Here is a 16,568-nt window from a genome sequence, read left to right as displayed (position 1 = left end):
TTCCAGCTCACTGTGGTGCTCAGCTTACAAATTTTTCAAATCGTTGTAATTGTATTATTTATATGTGTTTTGGAATTTAAAATTCGAAATTGTGTTCTTTTTTTGAATTTCTATTTTTGAAAAGATGTTTTTTTTAAAGAATAGGTAGTGGTAAATTAAATCTATACTATTATATAAAGCTGAAGAGTTTGTTTGTTTGTTTGTTTGTTTGTTTGAACGCGCTAATCTCAGGAACTACCGGTCCAAACTGAAAAAATCTTTTTGCGTTGGATAGCCCTTTGTTCGTGGAGTGCTATAGGCTATATATCATCACGCTATACCCAAAAGGAGCGGAGCAGTAATGGCTAATCTTAGGAACTACCAGTTCGAACTGAAAAAATCTTTTTGTGTTGAATAGCCCTTTGTTTTTGGAGTGCTCTAAGTTATATATCATCACGCTATGACCAATAGGAGCGGAGCAGTAATGCCTAATCTCAGGAACTACCGGTTCGAACTAAAAAAATTTTTTTGTGTTGAATAGCCCTTTGTTTTTGGAGTGCTCTAAGTTATATATCATCACGCTATGACCAATAGCAGCGGAGCAGTAATGAAACATGTTGCAAACACGGGGACAATTAATTAGTTTTGAGAGCTTCCGTTGCGTGCGCTGCGTAAACGGTTAAAGTTATGCAACAATGATGTATGACGGGATTGTTCCTCTTAAAAAGTTGCAAAAAATATATTATAAAACATAGTCCCCCGCTGCATTTGTCTGCCTGATCGTGTTAAGCTCAAAAACTACCCAACGTATTAAGATGAAATTTGGTATGGAGTCAGTTTGAGACCCTGGGAAGAACATAGGCTCCCGGGAAACCACTACTTTTATAACGGAAAACTTTAGCCTGAAAAACTTTATAACGCGGGCGGAGCCGCGGGCAAAAGCTAGTATAGAATAAAATTTCGTAAAAACTTACCGTTCAATGTCATTGAATCATATGGTTCAGTCTGTAGTGGTTCTCGGTATATGATTGGTTCCATACCGCTGAAGTCAGCGACTGTGCCCGAATACAATTCACTATCTGAAATTAAACAAATGAATTGATTTAACCGTAATTTCTAAATAAAATCAATTTACAAGTAAACACATTTAATGAGAATTGGTAATAGCGATATTTATGTTAAAATGTTTGAATTTGGTAATAAATATGGTCCTATAACTGTATTCAGATTTCAGATACAGGTAGATAGATGGATAATTATCGATAAAACATTGTTCAATATAAATCATATTACACAGAACGGGGAAAATATTCTAGCACAACGAAAAATCACGCCCCAATTTAAATAAACATATCGAGAGACTTTTGAATTGGGTTTAGTTAGTATGTAGGTCATGTTTTTATTAGTTAGGTGTTTCAGCAGCATTTTGATTCGACCCGAGCTGATATACTAAGTAATAATATAGGCAAATTAAAAATATAGAAATTTGGACCTTATGTATAGTAAGTAATTACAAATATATCTACAATGATCACTTTTCCGATTAGGTTCAAGTCATTAAAATAAAGCATATTCAATTCTAGCAAATTTTGCTTTAAGTTCATTATAATAGTGTTTAAGATTGCATTTATCAAAATTATAGGCGACATCAGTTATTAGAAAAATGAACTTAATTGCTGACGTACAGCACATTCTCTATCGTGATTGGTCAATTGTTCCTTTCCCTTTTAACACGAACATTGTACGATTTTTTATGTCGAATATCTGAAGTTTATTCATTTATTTAATAAGTCTAAAGTCAAAACAAGTCTAAACTAGCATCAAGGTGCGACAAAGATTTAAAACATAGGAATATACTACACTGATAATATATTGTTGGTAGGTCTCCGATATTATGTGAGAGTCCGCCTGGGTAGGTTGACAGAACAGAAATTACAGGTCAATTTGTCCAACATAGTCGATTGAAACTAACCTCCCATAACCTCTAGTTAGAACCCCCACCTAACAGTTAACCAGGTATTGACCAACCTTATTGTCGAAACAGTACCCTCTCCCGATCTTCCCAAGCGAACCCCTAATCCAATAGGTTCGATTAATACAGAGAGGACCACGTCATCGGACTACGTGCCACGAATTTGCCATAATTTCCAGTTAATTGGCCGAAGGTGTCGAATTGTGCCAACTTAATTGCTTTTCCGTATTACTGGCGTTTGTGTATTGATTTGGATAGATGATAAAGAGCAGGAAATGGGGAAAGGATAACAATAATACGGAAAATTTCATCAAAAAACATTTAGCATAGAATGTTCAAAGGATCTTAGTGGAAATTTATAATAATAATATTTCATCAACAAACTTCGAGGTTTGAAATTAGTAATTTAACAATTTTATGTTATAAGTTAGAGATCGGCTCATCGAAATCATAAAAAACAAAGATAATAAGAATGAAGCTCTCCTAAACTGTGAGCGTTTATCTGTTTATAAATCTATTCTATATTCAAAATAAGATGGAACTTTATATTATTACTTTGTCGTTCTCCAGAGTAATATGAAATGTGTATGAAGCAACTAATCTTTCACGATTCCTTTTAAGATTTGTTAAAGGCGAGCTATCTGTATATTCGCGGGTGCGGTTTGCGGCGGTGCGGTTAAAGCCGCATTCTCGTCAAAGTATTCCGAAGCACGTATTTTTTTTTATCTGCATAATCATTCTAATTTGAAATATTTTTCTACATAAGCCATGTTTGGTGGTTTTATGTTATGTACATAAAGTATTTTTAAATCTTAGAAACCAATACTCCGAGGTTGTTTTTTTTTAAGCTACATTACTCTTGACTACCATAAGCTTTTTATACAAATAATTATACCGGAAAAACTTTTTCACACGAGCAGCGCTGCAGGCAACAGCTAGTTTAATATATTTGTTACAATACATATATTTTTTCTTTTTTTTCTTTTATTGCTGGCAAATGCAGACGAGCTAACGGCCCACGTTTAGATCGTATTTTTTATTTATACGGACACGTTATTGTCACCCGCCTCACTAAAGTAAATATATGTTAAATATAAGCATCATTTCCTAACCCACATGTACCTATGTTACTGATTAAAACAATAATAAAAAATAAATATATAAACTTAATCATGTCAAACTTCACACTCCGTACGCTATTCGCTTAAAAAGAGGTATAACATTTATTCACGTATATATAGATTTGTTGTATTTTCGTTAAAATACACGGAAGAGAAACACAATTACAGTTCACATATTGAAAATTTCCGAAAATACATCTAAACGTAGTTGAATAATTTAATGTAGTAAACACGATCTAAAATGTAAGGTAACAATAACAAATTCAGCACAATCAGGGCGCGGAAGTGTTCGCATTGCTGCTTATTGCATAATCTACTAGCGCTGGGCTAATCCCCTCGGTCCGCCGTCCACAGGACGCGATTAACAATGCTTATATAAAAACGCAGATTAAGTTACTAACGCGTAAGTATATAGTGTATATACTGTCTACAGTAATAGCTTTATACAAGAAATAGGCAATTTGTAACAAAGATACAGTATATACTAGTTAATGTTCTCTAAATATGTTAAAGATACTGTTTTTAACATAAAAAAATATAGTACAACTAGATTTTGCCTGTGGCTTCGGTCGCGTAAAATATTTTTTCCGGGATACATATTTTCTCGAGATAAAAGTAGCCTATAGCACTAAGGAGTAATGTAGTTTCCTATTAGTGAAATAAAAAATCAAAATTGGTGTATTAGTTTCTAGATTTGTGTTTCGTATACCTCAATAGCGATATTTTTTTTATTAAACACTTAACAAAAAAAATATTACCTATATTTTTATTATAATCCCACAAACTACTCCAAAAGTCCCCAACGTCAATTACAAAATTAGTATCGATCGGAAGTGGGCCACTTATCACATATATACCCAGCACTTAACGTAATGCAGCATCAGTAAAGCTAAGATTAGCCGACACTGCACAGAGCATCGGTGCGATTAGCATTTGGCTCCAAATATAGAAAATATGGAACAGACTACTAATCTGTGTACGCTCGTTTTATTATGTACAAGCCGGCGCATATATGGCGGAGCGCAGCGCAGATAATTTTTGACTGTCAAACTATTATAAACATTGTCATCATTGAAATAATATTCAAAATCTTAAATCAATCTTAAATGATAAATTAAATTACATTGTTGTGTTAATGGATTTTAAATGACGAGACGAGAAACTGGTTCTTGTGACGGAAGCTATGATTGTCCATGTAATACCAACATTAGGTACATAAAATATTGACTTATAAAAAGCAGACATTTGCGTCTCATAAATCTGAAAGTTCGCGAAAATGTTTGTTGGAAGTAAACGCAGAAATGACTGAACACATTTGAATGTAATTTGGCATACAGGTAGACCATGTCCTTTCATCCCAATAAACTGCTTCCAAGGAGAATAATTGTTTCATTAGATTTTAGATAGAAAGCGTTTTATGCTTTAGTTTTTAGTGACTTTATAGCAAGAAAGGCTTTTCAGGCGGGTGAAGCCACGCATGCTATGTAACAGCAAATAGAAAAAGTAATAATTATTTCCCAATACCCATTTAACAGAAATAAGACGTGTCCATTCCTGCAATTAACATTCGTTTCGCTAAAAACAAATTAAGTACACCCCTGAAGTAAATTGTGTAACCAATTCTACAGTGTCAGTTCGCAATACATGCAGCTAAGACCAGCCGGCCGGTCCCCAGGGCGTCGCTGCACTTAATTGGACCAGATCAATAGGAGATAACTAACCGTGGCGGTGCCATGTAAATGGTGTATGTGAGGTGAAATATGGTTGAATGTTTTTGCACTATATACTGTATGCAGTGGAGAATAGCTCCCTGCGGAATAGTTATAGCTCTTATCGTATCTGATTTAGTGGCTTGATATATTACGGAATTAAAATAACGGATAGACAATATAGATGGAATGAAGGTTTACAGCTAAAGGTGACGGTGAAATTATAATAATTATGTGCCAAAACTTTGTTCTTAAAGATATAAATCGCTATCTTTGGCTCGCGGCTTCGCGTAAGGAGTTTGATATGTATATTATACATATCAAGTAAGTCGGAAAAAGTAGTATATTATGACCAAATTACACAAAATCATTATAAATTGTAGTCTATGTGTTATTCTAATATATAAGCAAAATTACTGTAAAATTTCATCCAAATACGTTCAGTCGATTTTATGTGAAAGAGAAACAAACATACATACATCCATCTTCACAAACTTTCGCATTTATAATATTAGTAGGATTTTATAAATACATTTCTTAGGTCGTTATAAAACTGCGAATAATAATAGATACTGATATATTATTGACTGCCTCGGTGGCGTAGTTGTATTGCACGTCCGGTACAATAGCGCTCTGAGGTCCTGGGTTCGAATCCCGGGTCGGGCGAAGTGATATTTGGGTTTTTCTACTCAGTATCAGCCCGGAGTCTGGAATTTGTGCCCGATATGGCGATAGGCTCGCCCCCTATCACATCATGGGACGGAACATACTTGGCGAAAAGTGGGTGCCCTAGTTGCGCCTCTGCATACCCCTTCGGGGATAAAATGCGTGATGTTATGTATGATATATTATGTATCATATCGACAGATTACAATAACTTTTACGATATTGAAGTATTGAAATAAAAAAAAAATAATGCAAAGAATTTTCTTTTAATAAATAACTAACAGCTTACAAAGTATCGTATTAATTGAACACAAGTAGTAAACACTAACATGGCGTACTCAAGAGTCCATTAGTTAACGAATAGTTCGTATAGTTGGTATGCGTGACAAATGCGTGTGAAGCCAGGGATGCGGTAATGCAAAGAAAATTGCACAAAGGGACAGCAGACTGTTATTGATGGTTCCACTGTCATAGCTTAGGAGGGGAAAAAGAAATTTTCAATGAGTATTACAGAGAAGACTGATGACTAGCGAACATGAGATTTAAATTAATGATTTTTGAATAAAGAAAGCGTCTTAAGTTATGAATAATTGAATTAGCCCGGCGATCGGAAGGGTCTGGGTGTTTAGGCGTTGTGATGTTATAAAAATTTGTTTGATGTAAATTTTGGATTCGATGCTTACATATGGAAATTAATTATAATAACATATTGATATTTAGAATTTCATTTAGATAACAGCTTAGTTTCTCAGAAAAAAATGACAATATTTTTGTAATAAAAAATTACAGTATATAAATTATACTAGAAAGAAAGAAAGAAATCTTTCTTTCTTTCTTTCTTTCTTCTTTATGTGGTTGATATTTGTACACGACCATCTTTTCTGTATTTTTTCGTGCATTCTCCGATACAAGCCTTTATCAATATCAGTCGATAATAAGAATTATAACATTGCTTTGTATATTTGTACTTGCAAAAACAACTGATAAAAGAAAATCTAATAATTTATGGGAATCACGTAAAAAATACAAGCGTATCTGAAGAAATATGAACGCAACCTCTTTGTTAATGTCATTAATTGTAACTGCATACGTTTCTTCTAAAAACAAAAAACTATACGCTTTGTCTTCCTTCACGCTTCACCTCGTGTAATCTATATATATAAAAATGATTCCCTATTTCCCTTGGTTACGCCATCACGCGTGAATGGCTGGACCGATTACACTAATTTTTTTTGTTATGTTTGTTTTTGTCAGGAGAAGGATCTTATGAAAGAAAAAATTAAGGAAGTTGAGCGGAACGTTAGGAAATTTAAGAAAAGTCAATTTCAACGATTGACAGAATGCGCGTTGCAAATTCATAGTTAAGACGGGACTACGACTGTCGGGTCAACTAGTTTCCTAATAAAAAGTAATTCCGTTTATGTACAATAATTTATTATTTTATCAGTATCAAATGGTTTTATCATACTAACAATACCTTTTTAATCCAACAAGGCTCGGACACATACCGATACAAGGTGTAATAGTCATGTCAGAGCGTATTCAGACGGGTTCTTTTCAATGCAACAATGAGTCTCCATTGTACGCCAGTAGACTGTGAAAGTGGGCCCAATCGATATGAAAAAGATTTTCCTCTTCCTAATTTCCTGACAATGGGAAACGCCGTGGACCCGACGCACATGCGACCCGCCCGAAAGGGTTTGGATATGTCGGGTACATAAACGTACATTACTGTGTCATCGTTTTGGATTTTTTTGGGATCAATTTTGAAAATGTTTAGGTAAGGTTTAAGCAGTAATTGGATTATGTTATAATATGCTAACATTTTTAAATCATTTATATAAAAAAAAATCTGTTAAGAAATTAATATAATGAAATTTATTTCGTTATTTATAAACATGAAATGAAATTAAATAATTTATTTGAACCTGTAAAATGTTATACATTATTTACATTCCATCAATATTAACTCTAAAAATTGCGCGGAAAATTAGAAAATTTAAGAAAACTTAACGACAATATTAATTTTACATAACTGTCAGTGGTTTGAAATAACTGTCAGCGATCGACAGAATGCGTGCGTGCATACATAATTAAGACAGGACTACGTCTGTCGGGTCAGCTAGTCAAATATAAAACAGTCAAAATATTTTCAAGTAGCATAATATCGGACTATACATCACTAAACATAGTAAGTGATAGCAAGTCCATTTTCGGATCCTGTTAGGGAGGTCGTTGCACCGTAGGTAATCTTTGCCTCCACGTAACGCACGCATTAACTAATAATTGGATTACACCCATTAATCCACTTACGATTTGTTGTCTGACACTGCAGTAATGGATTGTTTTCCTATTACGTGAAGTGAAAAGACAATGTCGGTTGCCTAAGTCAGTATTATGGTTTCATTTTGCAACTATATTGGTATCGTGTAAGTTGTTCGTTCAAGAACTTAAATACCGAGAAACGTCTCTAATATTTGGATTTATTGATAATGTAAAGTGATCTGCGATTTTTATAATTCACTCGACTTTTGTTCTACTATAATTAAGTTTATAAAAGGAATCATTAAAAAAAAATATGGTTTGAAAACATCTATACATATTATAAAACAAAGTCTCCTTTTTTGTGTGGCTGTATGTTATCGATTTTCTCAAAATCTACTGAATGAATTTTTATGAAATTTGGTATGGAGATTGTTTTAGACCATAGGAAGGTCATAGGCTTTTTATACTTTTTATTCCAGGAAAATATATAGCGAGATTTTTATCCTGGAAAACTCCTTCACACGGATGAAGCCGCGAGCAAAAGCTAGTTATACAATAAAATAAAACTATAATGTATGCTTTGAAAAAATTCTGGACTCGTGTATAAACCGGTGTATTATTTATCATTATTTAAATAATGATAATTTACCATTAATTATCTAAATATATATCTGGATAATGTCACTTACCAGCATATACAGCTGTAGAATTATGTTCCGGGTCGTAAGGGCACACTGCCTGGCCGGACTTCTCCTTCTCCATGTGGTATGAGTCTCGTTGGACGCTGTACTCCCTGCAGAAGGGCTTGAAGCTGTTCGTCCCGCAGACCAGTAACCTTCCAGGAGCAAGAGATACCAGCACTCGGATATAGTTCTGACAACTCTCCTGGAAAAGAAAAATTGCAATTTAAAATGTTATAATATACATGGATGTGAGTATTCTTCGCATAACTTAACTCTGCCTAGCTCTCTCGGTTACGGACTTGTGCTATGGTATAATTGCCGAGTGAATGGCTTGGGTTCGAACTTCGGGCAAAGTGATATTGGGTTTTTTTATTCAGATTCAGCTGGGAGTCTGTATTTCTGCCCGATATGTGGTTAGGCTCGCGCCCTATCACATCGTGAGACGGAATACACACAGCGGAGGGAGGATGCACCAGTTGCGCCTCTGCCTAACCCTCCGAGAATAAAATGCGTGAGTGTTGAATGTCTATTCAATATAAAATATACTGAAAACAAGATAAAACTCGATACGTTAATATTTTTACTGAATCAAATTTAACTAAACATGTACCTTTTATTGCTTTATGTAATAAAATGAAACCGTTATTTGCTTAAAACTTTTATTTAAATTTTTAAATAAGTTTATCCTTTACAAAACTTTTTAATTAACTATTAACAAACTTATTTGGGGGAACGTTTGTAGTTTTATTTGTGCATTTGCATGTCTTTGTGGAAACATTCTCATTCGTTTTATTATTTGGGTAATTTGAACTCACTTGAACTAGTGGTATGGATTTGTTCATGTATGAAAGCGCAATCAATTCTATCTGCGCTATAAAATTGCTAGTTATGACAAGATGTTCTGCTTTAGCATCTTGAAGCGACTTTAAATCGTGACAGTTTAATATAATAGTTGTATTTTTTAAAGTTACCCTTAATATTCCAACTTCATATAACATACTAATAATTATGCAGAGCAATATTAATATCTTTTACATTGTCATAGTGATAACCTATTTATGATTTTAGAAACAAAAAGAACTACAACTAATAATTTTAAAACAAGTCATATTCTAAACGTAAATCTAATAAAATTTGTACGTAAATATTCAAAATAATACGTAAATTCCAAAATTAATCCACAAGGGCAGGTAGACAGATATTCGGCCAGTAATATGATTGCATTTGCATTTCCATGAACCTCCAGATGTCGGTCGTGTAATCCTATTCGGAGATGGGATTTGGGCGAGTGATGGCACTACGCACTGTCACCTGCTCTACTGTCCTGTTCAACCAAAATACGGTAAGCAAATCATTTTGGACTTTAATATGTTTATTTGATGGTTGAATATAGGTATGCGTTTTTATTATCTGCATTTTAGTCATCGAAAGTAAAATATTTTTTTTTGTCAGTGGCTAGCTTTGGATAATTGGATAATGTACCGAAGATGGATATTATCAACTGTTCTCTGCCATAGAGACCTCATGAGTTGTTATTCGTTTTATCATAGGATTATTATTATCAGGATATAATAGTAATATCAGCCCTGTATTATATACTGTCCCACTGCTGGGCACGGGCCTCCTCTACTACTGAGAGGGATTAGGCCTTAGTCCATTATGCTGGCGTAGTGTGGATTGGCAGACTAAATATATCTTCAACATTTTTGTACATTTCTTAGGTATGCGGTTTCCTTATGATCTTTCTCTTTACCCTTAAAACAAGCGATAATCCATAAAGCATACACTTAACTTGAGTGAAGTAAGAGATGCGAACCCGTGGGTTTTGAACCTGCGGATATTCGTCTCGGCAGTCCGTCCCACTATCAACTAGGCTATTCCCGCTTTTTTTTATCAGGATGTTCACTGTTAAATATATGCCTTAGTTAACATTACCAGACCGATTTGTTCGCATTATTTGCTTTCATCATTAAAGTCCAATTAATTGCATATTGAAATTTGTCTCTTATTTCTATTATCATTAGAGTTCATGATTGCAGATATAAATAAGTCTCATAAATGATCTATTTAGCACGTTACATGTACAGTATGTTTCCATACACTTAGAATTTGATTGATATGTAATTATGTTTCATATAACTTTTATTGATTATGATAAGTGATAAGTAATTGATTAACGAGTCCGTGTGTTTTGATGATTTAATGCGAACTGATTTATTGATCGTGTATTGGTCGCGCGACGCATGTAAAGTGCTGACGCGTAGAAAATGTACATGCTTGCACTGAACAAGTGGGTTATTCACACCTATTCCATGTCGTATAAAAAATCTATTAAGTGTCCGGTCTGAATGTGGGAATACAAAACCCTGTCGGAATTACTGGATGAGTTCGATACTGAATCGACGTTCGCACTCGAGCAGCTGCGACTGTTACGCAAACCGAGCCGTGGACGCACGCCACAATTCCTTTTAGGGTTGTCTACTATACTAAATGTAATCAACAGCATCGTACTGTTGGACCATTTAATGTTTATTGAAGCATTTGTTTAATAGATTTGTGATGACCCTAAAATTCCATTGAGTTGAAGATTTTTATTGGTATATTTGTAATTAATTCATAATATGTGTGATTGGAATTACATAATGCAACGAATTCGAGACTGGAAATCACGGAATCATACTTTAATTATATTTAAATTTCTAAACATAAAAATGATTACTTAGATTATTATTGTTTTAGTATAAACTGAAACAATAAAGTCCTAAAAGCTAGTCTTAAACGTTGATAAAGTACAGAGCATGGTAAACCCCGCATCCATTACATTTCCAAATGTTAGAAGCTTTGTAACGGTTCGTATTTCGATTGGTCCTGCCTGCAGCACTCGATCAGCCACTTTCTCATTCAGGGTATTAGGCGACCGACCAAAACGTTCTATATGGCCTGTATCGCCACCGTGTTAATCTCGACAATAGTGCCTGATTGTGTTTGCAAATTGTTTCGGGTTATTTTTGGTCTATGTCCTGTGTATGATGATTTTTAAAAATATTTGTAGAAGGTTAAAGGTTTCATTTGTTTTTGGTAAAATATCTTTACATTTGAACACATTTAAGATTTTATATCATAAAACGGACAATACGAAACATCGTAATAAAATTCTTAAATAAACACGTGTTCGTGCAAATACCATGTAAGTACAATGATTTTGTTACCCAACCCTTAACTAGATCATCATATCCAGAATTGAAAAACTACAAAAAATATTATTTGAATTTTTAGCTATATTTACACAATCAAAAACACAATCACTTGAAAGGTTCAAGCCGAAGAGTTTCACGCACCACCAGATATGAAAACCGGGTTCGTAAGGAAAACAGTGGAATTCTTTTAAGACGATTGAAATCCAACAAATCTGTTTAGGAGCCACTTGCAGTCGCTGCACGTCGGCCGCTGCTTAGTGCGAAGTAAAATGGCGTAACAAACAAACTAGAAAAGAAGACTCGCTCGAAATTTAGAAAAGTACGCTTAGAGCGGAATTGCGTATACGAGTGTAGTGAAGATTTATCGATAGCGGTATATTTATTTCTGGAGGTAACAAAGGTTTATCGTTGTTTGAGAACGATGGCCGGCACGTGTGATGAAACATTAATCACGTGTGTATCACAGTTGTAAAATAACTGACCAGCATATTGTTAACTTCTAGTATTGTAAAGTTTAAAGGCTCTTGCTTGCATGCTGTCGTATATCTTTGTTTTAGACTCAAACAAATCTCACCAGAGCAGAGGCCAAGCTCTGATTGGAGTAATTTTGGCTTAAGGAAATCCGACTTGGTTTCTTTGGAACGGTCTCATGGTAGCTAACAATTACATTTCTTGTGACACGTCTACCTTTATTGATTTGATAAAACGATATTTACAAAATCTCTGGACCACTGCGATTTTTATTCAACTTACATTACAGAGTCCGAAAAGTCGTTTTCATATTATAGGAAATTTACAGCTTCATTTTTTTAAGATGTAGTGAATAGTATAAGACCTAAGTTATTTAAGATTGGAATTAGTACGTACGTACGGCGATAAGTTCGTCCTCATAACATCACGGGCGGACATACACAGGTTGCGATGCTGTCAAAACTTTAAGAACAAATGCATAAAGTTTTTCTTAAGCGTAAATTCTAAAATAATGCAGTGACCTTTCTGTAGTCCTTTGTGTTGGAGTCGGCCGTCCGATGTGCAATTGAAGCATGAATTTCCGAACGTCCCACGAGCGGAGACCGACGCGCAATCAGATGCGAGGAGCGTGCCACTGACGCAAAGGGAACCTTCTACAATCTTTCTTACCATTGATAAGTTTTTTAACTTTCAGGCGGACATTTTGTGTTTTGGACGTGTCGTACATCGGCAAGAAGAGAGTCACAAAATATAAACAATATGGATGTCCAAATTCATTCTTCGAAATTTCATGACTACCTCAGTGGCGTACAATAATGTTAAGGTCTTGGGTTTGGCCTCTGGGTCAGGCAAAGTGATTATGGGTTTTTTAATCAGAAACAGTAAGATATGGCGGTCCGTTCGCTGTTTATCACATCATGGGACGAAATACACAGGGCAGAAAGTTGCATCTCTGCCTACCTCTTCGGGGATAAAAGGTGTGTGAGTATGTGTTCAATATTCGATAAATCGGTTGAAATAGTATTCGCTGTTTAATACACATCATATTTAAACGTTTCCAAACAGTATTCCAGAAGATTCCACAGTGAAATACAACCATAATCTTAAGATTGAAGGCGACGTGACGGCTATTAGTTTCAAGAGGTCTTTAGCTTTCTCTACGAATATACGTTGCGGTAAGCATTCGGCCGGCATCCGATCGAATCGAACCGAAGCGTGAATTTCGGAAGATCTCAGCGGGCAATTGGCGAGGAGCGTGCCACGGTAATGCACCTAGAGCTTTGTATATACGATATTTAGATCAAATTTAGATTGTAACAGATGCTTTATTTTTAATCATATTTTTAAATCGTAAGAATATTATTGCCACGGATGTTCTGTTGTACTTTACATGAATTCATTGTGATTATTTTATCTAATATTGCATTGTAGCATCTGCATCGCTGTTGTATCTTATTTGTTATTGCTTTTTTTATTAACTTCAGGTAGTCTGTTAAATAAAATGAATGCTTCTATAAATGTTATGCATGTTTATAATTACTGTAAGCGCTAGATTATTTTCTTTATATTACTCAAGTTCATGCTTGTTTGCAATGTTATGCTGAATAAGAAATAAATAAAAAAGAATAGTAATAGTTTTTATGCATCGGGGATAAGGTTTGGGGAATGTAATTTTTCTTGTGTTATCATTTCGTTATATCATGAATATAATTGTGATTAATTACTGTCCATAAGCAATAAAAACTGAACGAACAGGTCATTACGTACTTGGAGTAAAATTGCCAAATTCGTTCACGAAGTTTAAAAAATTATAAAATTTTAATATATTGTTACACAAGCCGTACGTCGGAACTATTCGGGTAACGAATGACCCAATTCCGCTTTACATATATTTTTAAAGCACGCCTTAATTAACGTGCACCAGTGGCCTGCTAGTTATACTGCCACTGAGGTTTTACACTAATAGGTATGTATTTGCATATGATTAAAGTATATATTGCTATGCATAGTTTGGGTCAATGATTAAATAATCTATAATGTTTAAAAAGCGAGGATTTTTCGGTATATTTTTATAGTTAATGGACTTTAAAGGGCTAGAACTCACATATAATCTAACTCTAACCCTTCAAATAATGAACTGGTAGTAGTTGATCATATTGTTAATGATTTACCAAATATCTTCATTATATACATGTGACGTAGAAAATATAATTTGTCAAATAAAATAACAAAAAATCAAAGCAAAATCTGAATGACAATGTAGAAAAACAATAGAGAATCAAATCCCATTGAACCTGAACTGGTCGTTTTAATCATTAGGGTTAAATCGCAATGAATAAAAGCCACTTCCAGAGAACTCTAGATAGGAGAATAAAGTTGAAGTATTAATTAGCGGAGAATCCAAGTACCTCAGTAGTAAGTATTCGTCTCAGTAACGAAGCGTCGTTTACGTCAAATGATACTGCACTGCAAGCATTACTTTCGCATTAAACATAAAAAAAGAAAATAAAGTAATTATCAAACTCCTCATTTCCGTTGCAGCTCTTCGTAACACTATCTCCAGAGTGCAAGCGGACACTTATTAGAGCTGGCTTCGGCTTGCCAAATGACCGTACTTACATTAATCGAAAGTCATTATGCTATTTGAAACGGAACGAATGCATATTTTGCAACGCTCGAAAAGTTTACCGTAGCGTAGATAAATACAGCCAGTTCTCACGAGGGGTTACGCGGAGTTTCCTAGTCATTCAGTTTAGGTACTAAGATTTTGTTTTTAATGCTCTATTTTGTGCTTGTGTGGTTTGAATTGAATGATGAAATGTTTTGAATGTTAGAGAAAATATCCGGATGTTATTCCTCCTGGAACACGTGTTCAGTAGAGATATTGTTTTAAGCGTTTTGTTATATAAGTTTCTTTGTATGTTTGATAGACAAACTCCCGGTCGATGGATGGAACTGACTTCAGTTTCTTCTTATAAGAAGGTTAATAAAGTAATTGACTTTTTTAAAAATATATTTATTAAAATTGTCATCCAAAATCTATCGGAATCAAATTACAGTAATAGTGAAATGTGACGTCACCCAGTGCCACCGACCATGAGTGAGAAAAGGATAGCGCGATCCACCATGCCCCCAATTTTGCTCAAAATATATTTCAAATATGAATAACTGGTTTATTTTTCAACCAATTTTAATGCTGATTTCACAGAAGAATTTATTTTTCGTATTATTTTCTGTGACAAATAAAATAATAAACCAAATGAAACTTAGGAAACTACCCTATTGGTTACTAGTAATAAATCTTCATTAACCATTGTTTTATTAATGCTAAATCATAAAAGGGTAGTGTTTTAATGATTTACCTAAGAAATATAACCTAGATCGTAAAACTAAACAATGTTTGCACGAGTGAAATGTGAGCGTTTTCTTTAACGGCTTGAAAGATTATGGTTATAGCTGCTGTTTCCTTTTAATTGTGAGATAATTAATAGACTTCCTTTGCGTTTACAGCCAGTTTTACTCGAATAGTACTAATCTTTATTGTTTTAATTAGTGAGCATGTTTTTATTGTTTAAGTGGTTATTGATTTACTTTATTCAGTTTAGAGGCGATTGGCCGCCATGAATTTTAATTTTTTTTTTATTCTTGGCAGGGCAAATTCATTGCACAGCACCTGATGGTACGCGCGATGCCGTCCAAATAAATTGTTGAATCGCAACCGATCGTGCCGGCCTACTAAGGTACTTATTTACGCTACGACGGAAAGACCCAATATTATAGGAAGCAGGGAACACGTGCCCGAGCAACAATTCCAAAGCTTGATGGTGCGGCAAAGAAAAAAGTTGGAAACCCTAAATCCCGTTTGTCGGACAATTAATAGAATCATAGATTTTACATTGCTCTACGCCATACAATCTTAATGGACACCTACTTTAGTATCTACGATTCAATCATTTGATGAGTAAATCCGAGGTCCACATAGTTCATGAACGGGTAAGTCTGTAAATTCTTGAACTTTGACATACATCCGCAGCAGAATTAGGTCGCTCATTAACTCGAACTAAAATAAGATTATACCGGGATCGTCTTAGCCATACAACTCCGGGGAGTTTCCGCCCGATTTGCTTTTTAATTTGCCGGTATTCGGTACGAAGACGTTTAGAATACGACCTTGTTTCATACACGAGCTGCTTGTTTAAAATTCAATTATTCGCCGCAAGATGGCGTCGCTTATTGGGATAACGATCGTGTAAATTATTTATTTATTACATACGAGTATGTATTGAATAGCCATTTAAAATAGAGAGCGACAATTTTATGCATTTCATAGCAAATTTCGTCAAATCAAATCAATTTATTTTACATGAAAGGTAATCATATCTAAGCGACATTCAATAAATTTTTGAGTAGAGCGATTTAAATTTTCTTTTTTTAATAATAAAATTCATAATAGTTAATCTTTTAAAGTATAAAAATATAGCCTAATGGTGATACAATTGTTTAGA

At 34.4% G+C, this 16,568-nt stretch overlaps 1 protein-coding gene across 5 annotated transcripts in view; it reads right to left on the bottom strand.

The window, feature by feature from the left end:
• LOC115444216 (semaphorin-1A) overlaps positions 1-16,568 on the bottom strand; it is a 352,349-nt gene that overhangs the window by 14,262 nt on the left and 321,519 nt on the right. For all 5 annotated transcript variants that reach the window (XM_037439219.1, XM_037439220.1, XM_037439222.1 and 2 more), the window contains exons 4-5: positions 8,402-8,597; positions 954-1,058 (exon numbers count right to left, since the gene is read on the bottom strand). In XM_037439219.1, coding sequence (XP_037295116.1) covers positions 954-1,058; positions 8,402-8,597 — 301 coding nt within the window. The remainder of the gene's footprint in view (positions 1-953; positions 1,059-8,401; positions 8,598-16,568) is intronic.

Source organism: Manduca sexta, chromosome 16 (assembly GCF_014839805.1).
Source record: "Manduca sexta isolate Smith_Timp_Sample1 chromosome 16, JHU_Msex_v1.0, whole genome shotgun sequence".
NCBI lineage: Eukaryota > Metazoa > Arthropoda > Insecta > Lepidoptera > Sphingidae > Manduca > Manduca sexta.
The sequence above is the reverse complement of the archived record's forward strand: the minus strand, read 5'-3'. Positions and strand labels throughout refer to the sequence as shown.